The 15,625-nt window shown below is 40.5% G+C and overlaps 1 protein-coding gene across 1 annotated transcript in view; it reads left to right on the plus strand.

Annotated features, from left to right (window-relative positions):
- The first annotated feature begins 1,731 nt into the window (after positions 1–1,731).
- The window catches only part of LOC108792938 (glutamate receptor ionotropic, kainate 2), a 542,451-nt gene continuing 528,557 nt past the window's right edge, over positions 1,732–15,625 (plus strand). The window contains exons 1-2 of the mRNA XM_018563830.1: positions 1,732–1,819; positions 13,034–13,443. Coding sequence (XP_018419332.1) covers positions 13,314–13,443 — 130 coding nt within the window. The 5' untranslated portion in view covers positions 1,732–1,819; positions 13,034–13,313. The remainder of the gene's footprint in view (positions 1,820–13,033; positions 13,444–15,625) is intronic.

A 15,625-nucleotide genomic window follows, 5' to 3' on the forward strand; every position in this document is an offset into this window, starting at 1 on the left:
TGCTCCGCATACATATGAGCCTTGGCTACCAATGACCCTGTTGCCGATTCACTGTTTTTTCCTCCTTTGGCTACTTTTGGAAGGTCTTGACCACTGCAAACTGGGAACATCCCACAAAAGCTTCAGTTTTGGAGTTGCTCTGACCCTTCACAATTTGTACCTTTTCAAAGTTGTCCAAATCCTTATCCTTGCCCATTTTTTCTGCTGCTAATGCATCAACGTCAGGGACAAAATGTTAATTTGTTGTCTAATATATCCCGCCAACTTCCAGGTGCCATTGTAGTGAGATAATAATTTCACCTGTCAGTGGTCATAATGTTATAGCTTATTGGTGTATATATTTATCTGAGGCAGCTTAAGCATTAGTAAATGGCAGAAATAATGTTCAAGATTTGCCCACCATTCATTTTAAGGAGGTTCAGAGTAAACTTTACGATTTCCGGGATCTACGGTAAATTCAGCTAAGCAAACCCAGACCGATTCGCTCATCCCTACTCCTGAACTTTTCCATATACAGCTCCAGAAATGTCTTACAGAGCTATTTTTATTCACAGAAGGGGAAAGAGTTTGGAGAAGGCAGGAGACAACATAGCTGATTTGGAAGATTTGTCCAGTTCAGCTATGTCTCACTTTCCAGTTCAGCTATTTTCCCAGATGGTTCACTTCTCCTGCCTTCTCCAAACTCCTTACTCTTTTGTGAATAACCCTGCTAGTATTTTTATATTTTAAATATATGTATTTTCTATATTAGTATACTCTCTTAAATATATAACATCTGTAAAATTCCAAGCTTATGTTTTTTGAAGTTCTATAATGCTTTAGGGGATATGGTGTTGGATTATCCTCCCTATAATGTATTTCTATATGCTTGGTGTTTTTATACATGATTATTGCATGCACAGTACACTGCATCACAAATATGAGAGCCCTGATAACATTTGCAATGCCTGAGTGCACTCTCACAAAATTCCTCTGCAAAGATCTTGGGATTTTTACTTGGTTGCACATTTTACTCCCTGGAAACTTGCTCCATTTACTCTCCACGCGTCTTACCAGCATTGTGGAGATAACACACAGTGATAATTATAATGAGCGCTGTTTATCCTTTGCATCTTAAAAAATAAAAATAAAACTTATGCTAGCTGAATTAAAAGCTGTGCCATCTTGCTGGATTTGTAAAGCAAATTGAGAATCAACGATAACACATACCATCTTTTCTTTGTCAGTCATGCAACGGCAAAGCGATCAATTAGCGATTTCCTCATTGGACTGTCACCTGGTGAGGGATTGCATGCCAGGAGTATTGGCAGTGCCACATATTACCCTTAGTGAGCCTATAGTCTCAAAATGCATGTTATAAGCGGGGAGAATAGGGATGTAAGTCATTGCTTAAACTTCTCTCTATCTGCTTTATACATGGTAGCAAGCCAAATGTTCTGCTGCATACCGAGTCCACTATCTATATCAGCGGAATGTTGCAGATGGATGACTAGAAGTGATTAGTCTTTGAAGCCCGACACAGCGCAAAGCTCAGTCCATTGAAGTCCACAGGTCCGTGTAGGCGATCAGAGGGGTTCCTGTTGGATGCTTCTGCTGTAACATGTGCATGTAATCGGCGCTAGAGGAAGAAAGTATATAGTAATGTTGGATATCGTTCACAACAGTGGGAGTGTCTCTGTCATTCAGCTCTCAAGACTCTTTCTATTCCAGCGTTCCTGCCATAGCTGAGGTCTTAGCCAAGCCAAGCTGTCCCACCCTCCTCGGCGTTTGCTTGTCATCAAACAGCCAGCCGCCCGAGGCTGACCTCATATTTGACAAGGTAAGAGTTCTCAGCCACTGGGACCCATGATCATATACATATACATGGCACTCGACCTGATCAATGAGCCAGCAGTGCTACTACTGAGACCCTAGACTGGGGAAGGAGGGGGTCGCTGGGCTTGTCCAAGAGACTCCTCCTTTCCCTTTTTTCATTGACTTGGTTTGTTGTTTCTACCTGTCATTGCACAGGTAAGGGTGCTGGAGTGACTTCTTCATCGGCCAGGGGTTGGGAGTCTTGTAATTATTCTGTTGTATCACAAAAACATTTTGTCAAGTGCTCTTCTTTTCATTCAAGGTTAGAGACAGACCCCCCACTGGGTATTTTAGCTGTGCCTTCTTTGGGTAAAATGTTAAACTGAACATATCAAGTAAACTTCAGTAAAAAGCAATACAGTTTCCAAAATATCTTATATTGTGTTCTTCTATAATAGGATTCATAATCAGACACGCAACATGCTCATTTTTTTATCTATTGGGTAGGGAGCAATGAGCATAGTGCAGTTACCAACAGCAACTAAAAAATAATCATATGCCAGTCTAACATAAAATCTGATTGGGTACTGCATTTTGCCTGTTACACAGATCAATTGAATATATATTCATGTGGCTGTGAACATTTTGGGATTATTCACAAGACAGTGCAAATGACAATTAGAATGTGCAAAATGCAATATCCATAACAACAATGTTATCTTCTAAATGGTTTGGCCACCGTAAGCTCAAATGTGGTTGCTCTAGTCTGCAGTGATTTGGGCATCTTCATTATGCATTGATCTGTCTAACTAAATGAGCTCTTTGAGTTTCATTTATATGATTAGTATTTCACCTTACATAAAATCTGATTGGTTACTTGCATGGGGTTACTGCATTTTGCCTATTATGCAGATCAATTGAATATTTTCATGTTGCTGTGAATATTTTGGCATTATTCACAAGGCAGTGCAAAGGGCAAGGAGAATGTGCAAAATGCAATATCCATAACAACAAGGTTATCTCCTTACCGGTCTGACCATGGTAAGCTCAAATGTGGTTGCTCGATCTGCAGTGATTTGGGCATCTTCTTTATGCATTGATCTGTCTAACCAAATGAGCTTGTTGAGTTTCATTTATATTATTAGTATTGCTCCTTACATAAAATCTGATTGGTTACTTTGGGTTACTGCATTTTGCATGTTATCACAGATCAACTGAATATTGTCATCTGTCTGTGAGCATTTTGGAATTATTTACAAGGCAGTGCAAAGGGCAATGAGAATGTGCAAAATGCAATATCCATAACAACAAGGTTATCTTCTAACCATAGTAAGTTCAAATGTGGTTGCTCTAGTCTGCAATAATTTGGGCATCATCATTATGCATTCATCTGTCTTACTAAATGAGCTCTTTGAGTCACATTTATATTATGAGTAGTGCACTTCCATCATTTAAGCAGTGCATTCCAGTACATGTTTACAGGATGTTCTTGTGCAACACTGCAATCATCTGCAGATATTGCAGCACATTTTTGTATGTTTGAAAAGGCAGGTAATTCCTATTTCTCTAAAAAAAAAAAGACAAGATAGAGATATCTGTAATTGACCAGAACAGTAAATCTGTCCAAAGAAAAGATTTTTAATTAGATAGAACTCCAGATTTGTTAGCAGGGAAACATTCATTACCATCTTAAATTGCCATTAATCATCAACCTGGCAGAGGCAGGTCATAAATCAGAAATACAGTGAGCTAATAGGAAGCATGGGAAATCCCAGACTCTATATATTTAGAGGGAATAGACAGGATGTAGGGCCTGTGTGCATCTGATAAACTGGAAGTGATAACAGTTGATTCGTTAAATCGGCACCTACATAAAACTAAGCGATTTGGAGATAACTGGTGATGTGTGTACCCCTGACCATGCATTAATGATAGCTGCTGTTCACAAATGGAATATTTTGCTTTCCTCAAAGCTTGCAGTCTTTGATCACCAGTGCTCATGCTTAATGAACAGAATCGGAAAACAGTAGCCCTTTTATAGGGACTGCATTCACTGAAGCGTCAGTCACTCATTTACACAGCACAGAGCATAATATGTTAACATACATTGGTATTCTTCATTAACTGCTATAGCAAATGTTGATTACTGCAACATCAGATCTCTTCAATTTTGACACTTGGGAATCAGGAAAAATCAGTACTGTAATTGCATGTAAGAGCAGAGCAAATTATGAAGGCTTAACGTTATTCAGTGGTAAAAATACATTGGACTGCATTCACAAGCACAAGAACAATAATGCCGAACACTATGACAAATATTGTGTTCTTGGTATTTTCAAATTTGCACTTGGTTCAGGTGTTTGTAATGCTGAGTCAGGTAAATAATTTGTCTTCATTTGAAAAGTTTGTATGATATCTAATACAAAGAATGGGAGAGGAAGTGCAATCTCTATTAAGTAAATGAATATACCACGAAAAATATTTATTGCAGGGCCTATATATAAGCCAGAAATTTCTGATATGGGCTAAAGAAGGATCTGTCTTCCAAGTAAAATACTTTATTTGACCTTTACTGAGCAGCTAACTAGGAATATTTACGTTACCACTTAAACCACTTTGACCTTAAAGTCCCACTCTTGGAAAAATATGATCCCCCTACCACACCTATCCTCCATACACTCTAACCCATCCTACAAATGTTTTGTTTTTTTGCCTGGTGAAGAAAATTAAGGGGTACACATGGATCGACTTTTGGAAGATTCAGCAGGAATGGGCCAAAACTCAATGCATGGGTGGCCCTATCCCCTCAACAGAAGTCGATCTTTAGTTCGACTTTTGCTGAAGGAACATGCTGGAAAACGATCAGCCAAACAGCACTTGCGGCTGCAAGCATGTTGGAGTGTTCTGACAGAGGCAAGCGCCTCTGTCAAAATACGATATAATCTGCGAGAGATTAATTCATCCACGCTGTTAGTGTGGCTGGAGGAATCCATCCAGGTGTGTATCCAGCTTAATACTCAGTCAAGTCTGACCTCCAAGTCCCTCGCCATCTCCATTTGCAGGTGCGGAGGACAACTAACCCAGCATGGCAGTTGATCCCTTACCACCCAGTCACCAACAGTCCACTTGTGATGACATCACTCCTCTTCTGGATCTGAGAGGACTCTGCTGCCGGATAGCCAATAGAAAGAATCCTGTCATGCAGGTAGTGACATGCACACCTGAAGAAGGAAGTCAACAGAGGAGAAGGCTTGGGACTGGTGCATCATATGATTACTGTTTATTTTCATAATTAAAAAGGGCTTTTAGTTTTTTTTTTATTCCAATGATCCATTATAGAGGGTAATATGGTATTTAACACAAACCTGTGCCGTGTTAAGACTAGTCAAACTACGTTGTAAGAGGCACACAGCACAGTGGGCACCATATGGTACATGCTGTTACCTTTAGTGCACTCTTTTGTCATGTCAACCTGCTGGTAGATCCGCTCAAAATCCTTTGCAAGTACCATATTTCTGGAAGTTGATTTCTGCACATGACTGAGCATTTTTACCCCCATTCTTACATGTAATTGATGAGGTCTGGTGCTTGGCTACTGGGGAACCCATGTGACCTCCTTCTTGTTATTAATACACATCTGGTGCTCCAGAATTCATACTTGTGATTTAAAGCCTAAACACATAGGATACTTAGAATTATTGGAAATTTAGACATCATCATACATGGTACCACATCCCATGAAATTCACAGTATCAGAATGAACCAATAGGTATAAAAGGGAAGTTTTTAATGTATCAATGGAACACTATATTTGTTTCCTTTCCCATAAAGTCAATTTCTTAAATAACAAACATTAAAACATATTTGACTTAAAACCAATAAATTCACAGATTCATTTCAGTTGCTTTCACATTGGTAAATATATATATATATATATACACTGAGTGGCCAGATTATTATGATATATAGATATATATATCACAATATGTCTCTTCTCTGTACGTATATACATACATTTCTTGCTTCCATTTACTTCCTTAATTGATTATCTTGATTGACTGAGGTTCAATGCATTTTGCTTTCATGCTTCATCAGGAACCACAGGAGGATATCATGGCAAATGAAATACACAGTGACTGGTCAGAGACCTGAATGGAGAGACCCAACTCAGTGGCAGGGGCCACCCATGAAGGTCCCCAACACAGGACATGACAAGACTATACCCTGTAGAAGTGGCTGATATCCAGTATGCTGATCCAATATCAATCTATCTTGCACAATGTGCAGAAAAGGGTCTACTGGATATAGACAGGCAAATCCTCAGTACACATGTTCAGAGCATGATCCTTAAATCCTGCTATAACCAAAAGGACCCTCATACTCCATATATATAGCCCCAGGATGTCCAGCCATCCTGAACAAATGGAGGGAGGGTGTGAGTATTGCACACCCCTAAGAGAGAGGTGAGGTGATTCAGAATTCTTGCCAGTCATCTTGACGCTGTTCTTGTGGGTCCCCAGATAAACTCTCTCTGCTGCCCCAAAGCCAAGTTCCTTAATGTGCCCCCCTCCCCGCCAAATTTCCCCCCAAATGGCAGGGCAGCAGGGTTGGTTTTAATTTTTTCTCCTGTCTTTACTTTATTATCACTTGTACAGAATGAGCGGCAGCTTCACGGCTTTACATTTAGTTCTGCTTGCCCAAAGCAGGGCTAAATGTAGAAAACAACTACTAATAAAATATAGAAAATGAACTGCGCCAATAAGCAAGCTAACAGCTACAAGGCACTGGAATGTACACCCACTGTGAGTGTGTATACGTGAAAAATGAATAACTAAATGTGCCGAGCTAAAACAATGATCAGATATAAAGAGTAAAAAAAATAAAAAAACAGTGACTCAAACAAATGTCAGTGAAAAAAATCAATCAGGTGTAAAGTCTTTAAATCTTCATAAATCCGCGAAAGATGTCCAAATATAGCAATAGTGATGAATATTACTTGTTCCTTCACCAAATGCACCACGTGCACCACACCAGATATAGGGGTGCTCACCTTATTGATAGACCCCAGCAAGAGGTCAAACCAGGCAATTCCCTTCTTAACCAGGGGAGGGGGCCCTCAGCTCCAATCGCTCACAGATGTCCTCCAATGGTTTAATCAGACCAGCAAACAGATCTGTGCAACACTTCTTAAATAGGAAAGCAATAGCCTCCAATCTTTATTGATCTATAGGCCTCCTCAGTATAAGGTGTCAATGCCAGGATCGTGTTGACCGAAAAAAGAAAGCAAACACCATAGCGCGTACCATCCAAACAGAGTATGATTTATTAAAAGAAAATTACTCACATAAAAGCAGTGGTAACATAGCATGGACTCTCTCTTAAAAGTATGTGCAAGAGTTTCAAATGACTGCGGCCGTCAGTCGTAGAGATCAATGTAACGTCAAATGCTCCGCCCACCCGGAAATACATGTCGGGAGTTGGGAGATAGGAATTCCAAACCCCTGCTGCCCCTCTACTCCCTGCTGCCCCGAGGTCGGGCCTCGGTTGGCCTTGTGGGAAATCCGGCCCTGCCTCCATATATATACAGTATAGAGTATGAGGGCCCTTTTGGTTATAGCAGGATTTAGGGACCGTGCTCTAAACATATGCACTGAGGAGTTGCCTGTCCATATCCAGGATAACTTTTTTGCACATCGTGCAAGACAGTTTGATATTGGGTCAACATACTGAGTATCAGCCACTTCTACAGGGGATCATCTTTTTCCACAAGCCCTGTGTTGGGCACCTTCCTGGGTGACCTCCGCCAACTAGTTGGGTTTCTCCGTTCAGGTTAATGACCAGTCACTGTGTATTTCATATGTTCTGATATCCTTCTGTGGTTCATGATGAAGCATGAAAAAAAGGAGTTGAACCACAGTCAATCAAGATAATCAATTAAGTAAGTGAAAAGAAGCAAGGATTTTAAACATATAAGTACAGAAAAGAGACATATTGTAATATATACTTACCAATGTGAATACAAATGAAATAGTTCTGTGAAGTTATTGGTTTAAAGTTAAATATGTTTTAATGGTTGCTATTTAATAAATGTTTTTATGGAAAATTTAAGAAATATACTGGTTCATTAACACCTTTAAAGTCCCCCTTTTATACCTATTGGTTCTTTCTGTTAAAGCCTAAACACAAAGATCACATAACATTTGGCTAGCAAGAGCTTTATTGGTGTTTCATACTATTTTAGAATGCAAAAATGCATTGATCAATCATATAGGCCAGGTCTGGTAGACCCTTAAAAGAGGATCGATAGGTCACCACACTACCAAGCAGGTAGCAGAATGCCCTTACATAATATGCAAATATCACTGTTCCCATGCTTTATAAAATAGGAAACTATGAAAAAAGGTGCTGAAAACATATATACTAATATGTTTTTTGTTTTTTGTTATGTTTTGTTTTTTTATATTCAGCTGACCTATTTCTTTGAACATAGTACATTAAACAACTAAAATCATTTTAGGATTACCCAATATACATAGTAGTGAAATATGTATACATTACAATAATCTATAGCATCCATTTAGCTTTTAGTTAACTGTAATGAGAATGAGACCATGGAAGGGTGAATTCTGATTAGTTATGTGTATCATTGCAGTGTTCATTGTTGTGTGCCTTGTTTGAAAAAAAAAGTGCAATTTATCATTTAGTTGCTGGTTAGGTCCCCAGTACTTGCTACTTATTGCTAAAAAATAAATCCCAAAACATAACCATTTTAACATTATATCAGGGTGATAAACAGGGTAATCTTTAATAACCCACAAGGGGCATCTGAGAAAAAAACATCTGCACAAATACATCAATATTTATAGCCAGAAGACTAGGATTCCATAATGACGTCTAAACCTATTCGTGGTTGATACAGAAAAGTGTACTGTAGGTATACATTTAAACGCATGATGCAAAAACCTAAATGTTTGCCTCTGACATTAAAAAGCTTGGACAAAAATTCCACAGAATTTCCTGTTTATCAATTTTCTAGTAATCCCAAACCAGTAGTTCCCTGTGCTCAGATAGACAAATACATAGGCCCTCTCTAGGCACGCCAGCAGCACTCACTCTAAAATATATTTCACATTTGAAACCAAAGGTAATAAAAGATACCTTCCCACCACACAGCATATCATTTCTGAGATAAGCTTGCTGCGATGCAAAGGAAAACACATTTGTGCTATTCTCAAAGCAGCGCCTTCAGTGCTGTGGTGTAATAAATCAACTCAGCGCACGTCAGTACATGTCAGATAAGTTCCAGGCTGGTGTTCAGTGGGTTTTGTGAGGTATGGTGCAAAGTGTTCTTTGCAATTGTTTCAGTGCCTGCCCAGGGAGGTTTACAGTCCAAGTGCGGACTAAAAAAAAAAGCGTGCTGCTCTCTGTGTAGTTTCACCAACGACTCATTAGATGAAGTAATGGAGTTTAGACCTATTCATTTAAATGATCCCGGAGATATGGTAGTTGGAGGTGATTGGCTTCATAGTTACAATCAGCTACAATGACTCATAAGTCAGATCATGTCTGGGTGGCGTGCTCTCCATGGTGCTGAAACTTCACACGCTATTACTGCAGATTAATTTTCCTCAACAGTAGCATAACCTGTCACTTTTTGTGCTAGCACGGTACTATTCTTGGTGCTGACATGGAGCACAGAATAACTACTGTCCCATGTTCCTCATCAGTACTACAAGGATCCAAATTGTGTTACTCTTCCTGCTGCTGGAGCGTGATACACAGTAACCCCATATTACTTATCTGCACTACATGGAAACACATTATGTTCTAGCCCTTTACTGTTCTTGGTGCTGAAATGGCATGTTCCTAATCAGTACTACAAGGATCCAGATCACGGCTGAAAGGAAACAGATTATGACTTAGTGGAGTACTTTCCTAGGTGATGAAATGACAGAACAACTACTGTCCCATGTAACGAATCACTACTACAAGGATGCAAATTGTGTTACTCTTCCTAGTGCTGAAGCGTGATACACAGTAACAGTATCCCCATATTTCTAATCTGCCCTACATGGAAATAAATTATGTTCAAGCCTATAGCCTTCTTAGTGCTGAAATAGCACGCACAATACCTTTTAAGTCATGTTCCTCATCAGTGCTTCAAGGTTCCAGATCATGGCTAAAAGGAACAGATTATGTCTTAGTGTGTCACTTTCCTAGATGATGAAATGACATACAGAATAACTACTGTCCCGTTTTGCTCATCAGTACTACAGTACAAGGATCCAGATCATGGTGCTGAAATTTGATACACAATAAAAGTAGCCCCATATTTTTATCAGTACTAAAAGAAATCAGATTAAGTCCTAACCCTATACACTTGGTGTTGGGCAAATAATTACTACTGTCCCATGTTCCTCATCAGTACTAGAAGGATCCAGATCATGGTGCTGAAATATGGTATACACGATAACTGCTGCCCCTGATTCCTTGTCAATACTAAAATGAATCAGATTATGTCTTAGTGGGGTACTTACCTAGGTGTTGACATGACTAGCATAATAACTACTGTCCCATGTTCTTCATCAGTACTACAAGGATCCCTGGTATGAAACATGCTACTCAATAACAGTAGCCCCATGTTTGTCATCAGTACAGGGTGCCACATTATGTGCTAGCACAGTACCCTCCTTGATGCTGAAATGGCACCCATGATACTTACTGCCCTACGTACTCTATCAATACTACAGGATATGATATATTGTAACCCCATATTCCTCACCAGTACTAGAAGGAGTCAGATTATGTCCTAGCACTGCACTCTCCTTGGTGCTAAACCAGCACCCACAAAAACTGCAGTCTTTCATTCTTCATCGACGTCACAACGGATCAGTTTATGTACTAACTCAGTACTCTCTATGGTGCTGAAATGTCATACACAATAATGCAGCACCATGATTCTCATCACTAAAACAGGTCAGATCAGGTATGGCGGTACTGTCCTTGAATAACTGCTGCCCCATATCATCTTCATCAGTACTACTGCGGTACTCATCCTGGCTCTGAAACGTCATCTATAAACAATGCTATCATGCATTTCTCATCAGTACTAAAAACACCAGTGCATGTAACGATGTACTGACCATCGTGCTGAAACATCCTACTTAATAACTAACTGCTTTCCCATATTCCTCATCAATACTACAGCACTCATTGTCAAGATTGTCAACCACAATCTGTTTCTTAAATAGCCAGCCAACGTGTGCTTATACAATATGGCTACATAACCAGATTTTAGACCAGCTGCCTTTCAAGTGAATATGCATTGTCCTCTGGGGGATACTGTGACAAGCTTTGTTATAAGATGTTTTCCGAAGTTGCATGTACTCCCAGGCAGGCACTACTGGAATACTAAATTGAAGTGGCTATATTTAGGCAAAACTGAGAGCCCAAACACAGGGGGAATAAAATTCCACTTGCATTTGATCTCCATGACAGAAATATGGCTGTGCTGTTAACGCTGATGTATCACCATGAGATCTGCCCATGCTTTTAACATGGGAGTTGTTATTATTATTATTTATGATTTATATAGCACCAACAGTGTGTGTAGTGCTTTACAATATAAGGAGGACATTAAAGTTACAATACAAGCCATACCAAATGGTAAGGGGGGCCCTGCCCGAGAGCTTACAATCTAAACCATGGCCAGGCTTAAATCACATCACCAAACCTAGTCATTCTAGATTAGCACCTAGAGATAAATAATACACCTTAGCATTTAAATGTGAAAGTGTCTGTTGTGTGTTTCAAATACATCTATGTGAGTATAGATGAACTGAAGGAGTCGCTAGCTCCTTGATTTTTTTTTTTTGTATAAGGTATTCTTATACAGAGTCTACTTCCAGCCAAAGCATTTCACAGAATTACCTTCCAGATATGAGACCTGGCCATTTATGATACTTACATTGACACTGCATTTATGCCTCCATTTGGAAGGGCAATGATGCTGAATAATTTGAGAATGGGCTATTGATATCGACAGTCTATTTGTCTTCAGTAAACATTCTGATTCATTTTGGAAACATATAGAACGATCCATATTTCTTTCACCGTGCACAAGACACATGATTTGGTGGGGGCAGAATGTCATTTTGTTATTTTCTTCTAGGAAGAGAAGGTGGGAGGTGTAGGGGAAGATGAATTGCATTCAAACGTCCCTTATTAGAAATGATCCCAATACATTATGCAAGTCAGTTTGTATCCATCTATACCCCTCAGCTGGATAAGCAGCCTTCACCAAAGTATACAGTATGGCATTCCAGTATCAAGATTGCTCTTGTGACATGCTGGGGGAGGCAATTTACTATTAAATCCCACTTTTATTTGCACTTTCCACACATAATGTGGCCAACTGCTGCTGGCTATGCGTTACTTTCTAGCAGTGCCACCATTCCAATGTGAAGCCACATCCATGTGTCAGCCCTTCCTCTAACAAGGTACAAAGTGTAGGTGTAACACATGACAGCGATCACGTTCCGTGTTAAAGTTTAGATCTGTTACAAAACGCCACTACATATGAAGCCAATTAGACTTTTTTTTTTTTTAAATGACAGCAGAAGCGTTTAGAACCCCTTCGCCACCAGAACACCCACCTGCAAGGCACGCTGACTTGGAGTGGCATAGCCCTCCTTCCAGGAAGGGGTTAAATCCCCTAGTGATAAACTGGAACGTTGGATCTTACATTACTATCACATCTTAAAGTTCCTGATTTCCAGCAGCAGCAGCATCAGCATCAGCAGCAGCTCAGAGCTACTCCAGTCACCTAGCGATAAGCACGTATTGATCTTCCATAGGGCTGCACAAGCGCGATCGCCAGCACTGCGAGCCGTCTAGCTGTCGGGAAGGCTAGGCTACGAATGAAAGCGAAGCAGCGCTGGGATATCAGATCACTTGCTTCATTCGCATTGGGAAAAGGCTGTCTGGCTGGCAGCCTTAAAAAGAGAGGAGCGATCTCAATTCCTCTCGCTTAATCTTTGGCTGCACGTCAGAAGCTGTGCAGCAGTGCAGCAGAAAAGGGAAAACGGCGAACCACTTTCCCCAGTAAATCGCTTTTGCACACACACAGACTTCGCCCCTGTGCTGCCATAGCTCAGCGATTTTTTTTTTTTTCCGGAGCTGGATTATCTATTGATTGCCTTCTCTCCCTCCCCCCCACCCCTTCCTTCATCCCTTCCAGGCTTACCGGGATGGACATAGGCGTTTGGATTTCTCAAGGATTCTCCCCCCTCTGACTAACATGGATGTCCCACCATTCCTTGCAGTTGAAGGTTGCTCCTTGGCGCAGTGAATGAAGAACATGCAGGGATTGCTAATGGGTTTGGGAAGCGGATCCTCCTCGCTCATGTCTCTGTGACCATGCCGTGATCGTGTCTGAGGGCCATCACCAGTCTGTGTGTCCTTTCATTCTTACCCTGCCGGGGAAGCTGACGCTCTATCGGGGGAAGGAAAACGTGCGGATGTACACTGGAACCATGAAGATTATTTTCCTTTTTCTAACTCATCCATTCTTCAGGTGCACCCTAAGATTGGCCGCTTGCTTGTTTTGGATTGGCTATACTCAAGGGACAACACACGTTTTACGATTTGGTAAGATGTTCCTTTCTATTACTTTGCAATGCCATGATGCCCCCCTCCTCCCCGGTAATATGAATGCTTTAACCTAGCAAAGGTTCATTGCAGCCAGGTCCCTGTGTGGGTGATATTGGAGCACCCGCGATGAAAAACACACTCTCATACATCTACTGTGTCTGCAGAAATGGATTATTGTCACTGCAATGCATTGGATGGAACAGCAGTGTGATAATGATGGATATATAATAGGAATGTGCCATTGTGGCTCCAGCACCATTCATTTAGCGAGGTCTGATCGGTGTCTTTTGTAATATGTCAGTCACCCTTTCCTGTTTGCTTTTTTTTTTTTTTTTACTATGTAGAAAGCAGCTGTGTATTGAAAGTCTAAAGGGGATTTGCTAGTCAGCGGTCACATAAAAACGTCAACAATAGTATTTCTTTCAAGCCTTGAAAACGTTTTTTGTTTTTGTTTGCCTGTATTCGGTTTATTGGGAGCAGGTTACCTCGATAGACCTATAAATGTCTTTTTTTATGATCTCTTATAATAAGTTGCTGTGGCACTCTTCTAGACTTGTGGGATGACAAAGTCACAGCGCTAGTTGGTGCTTGATCCCATACTTCTGTCCATAGTAGACTGTTACTCATCTTTAAGAAACGATCAGTGAGCTGTATGTGAAATCGAAGTGGGTACATCTCTGGCATTCCCAATCAAGGGTTAAGCCTTCAAATCCAATCCACTTTCCTTCAAAGTCTGAGGAAACTTTATCCAAGTAGAGCTGTGCCATCAAACAGGTGCTGTTGAAAAAACACACATGGAAAGGGCATCCTGTTAAAGCCAACTCTTAGCTTCTTTTTGAATGGTCCATATGTGCAAACTGGTTCTAGCTTTCTCAGAATTTTGAACTGAAGATTCATCAGGTCAATGGGGATTTTTTTTTTAAGCGTTCCTGTAGCTTCATTATTCCTGGTCACATAAAGATAAGTGACAACTGTAATAGAAGCTTGATAAATGAAATGCCCATATCCTGAAGAAGACACAGAGCTGCTATTAATCTAGTGTTCTGTGTTCATAGTGGCCCTTTCCTTTGCCTCCATCTGGTTCTAAGGTGATGTTTGAGGCACGTTGCTCGTAGCAACTGTCTCCATGAATGCTGGCTTCTTTGGAAGCACAGACACGTCTGTATATCACTGCATGAATAGCTCTGTGTAGTGTGAACAGAACCAGTTTATCACAATAGAAGCAGTGCACCGGTTAAATATGTTTTTGTAATGATGGCGTGACACAGTGTCACTCATCCATTACAGCAATCACTTGCTAGCTACAGCCTGTGTGTAAACTCCTTCCACATCCAACTAGGGCTGTTAAACTGATTGGGATTGTGGAGAAAAAAAACCCATTGTCTTCTATAAATCATATGTAAAATAAGTAATCATGCTGTCAAGTAACATAGCAATATGAAGTAATGCTACTTGTACATCAGCTACTCATTGTCACTCTTCATTCCTGGAAGCCGCCTTATAGAGCACTATCCATGGATGTATCTGAAGAGCATGCGACTGACTTGTGTACGGTGCCTGTGCTACAGCATGAATGGGAGTGATGATGATGACGACCCTTGCCTACCACCACACTGGGGAATGTTTAATACTCAGCAAGCACTGGGCGTTTTACAGAATACTTCCCTTTGCCATCGCCTTGTTATTTTGCCGCGACAGCTGGTTTGCGGATGTAACTCAGTCTTCATGGTAACATGTTTTCCCACATCAGCCCCTTTTCCAGAGACAATGGAGCATTCTTTTCATTCTTTCATCCAGCTTTTTACACAACATTAAACAATATTAATAACAATAGTAGTGGCACTGCCCATGTTCACTTATGCTCAGTTGAGGTCAAGAGTTGTATGAAGAGAGGCTTCAAAGGACAACTAGGCGCTGATTTTCTGCTTTTGCCTGCAGCTCTATGGCAACAAGCAAGTCTTTAAACAATTGCTGTGCTTTGAGGTCCTGTGCAAGGCAACTATGCAACTGTATTGTCTGCTGAGACCCTCGGAGCTCCTCTCTACTCACCTACTATGAAGTTAGGATTCCAGCTGGTATCATGCTATAATAGGAATCTCATCCACATTCATAAACTGGTGACTTTATGAAAATTTCACTGCCATCTGTCTCATTCATGCACAATGTATGTATATATATA

This window comes from Nanorana parkeri, unplaced genomic scaffold (genome assembly GCF_000935625.1).
Source record: "Nanorana parkeri isolate BGI_ZX_2015 unplaced genomic scaffold, ASM93562v1 scaffold703, whole genome shotgun sequence".
In the NCBI taxonomy this organism is placed as follows: domain Eukaryota; kingdom Metazoa; phylum Chordata; class Amphibia; order Anura; family Dicroglossidae; genus Nanorana; species Nanorana parkeri.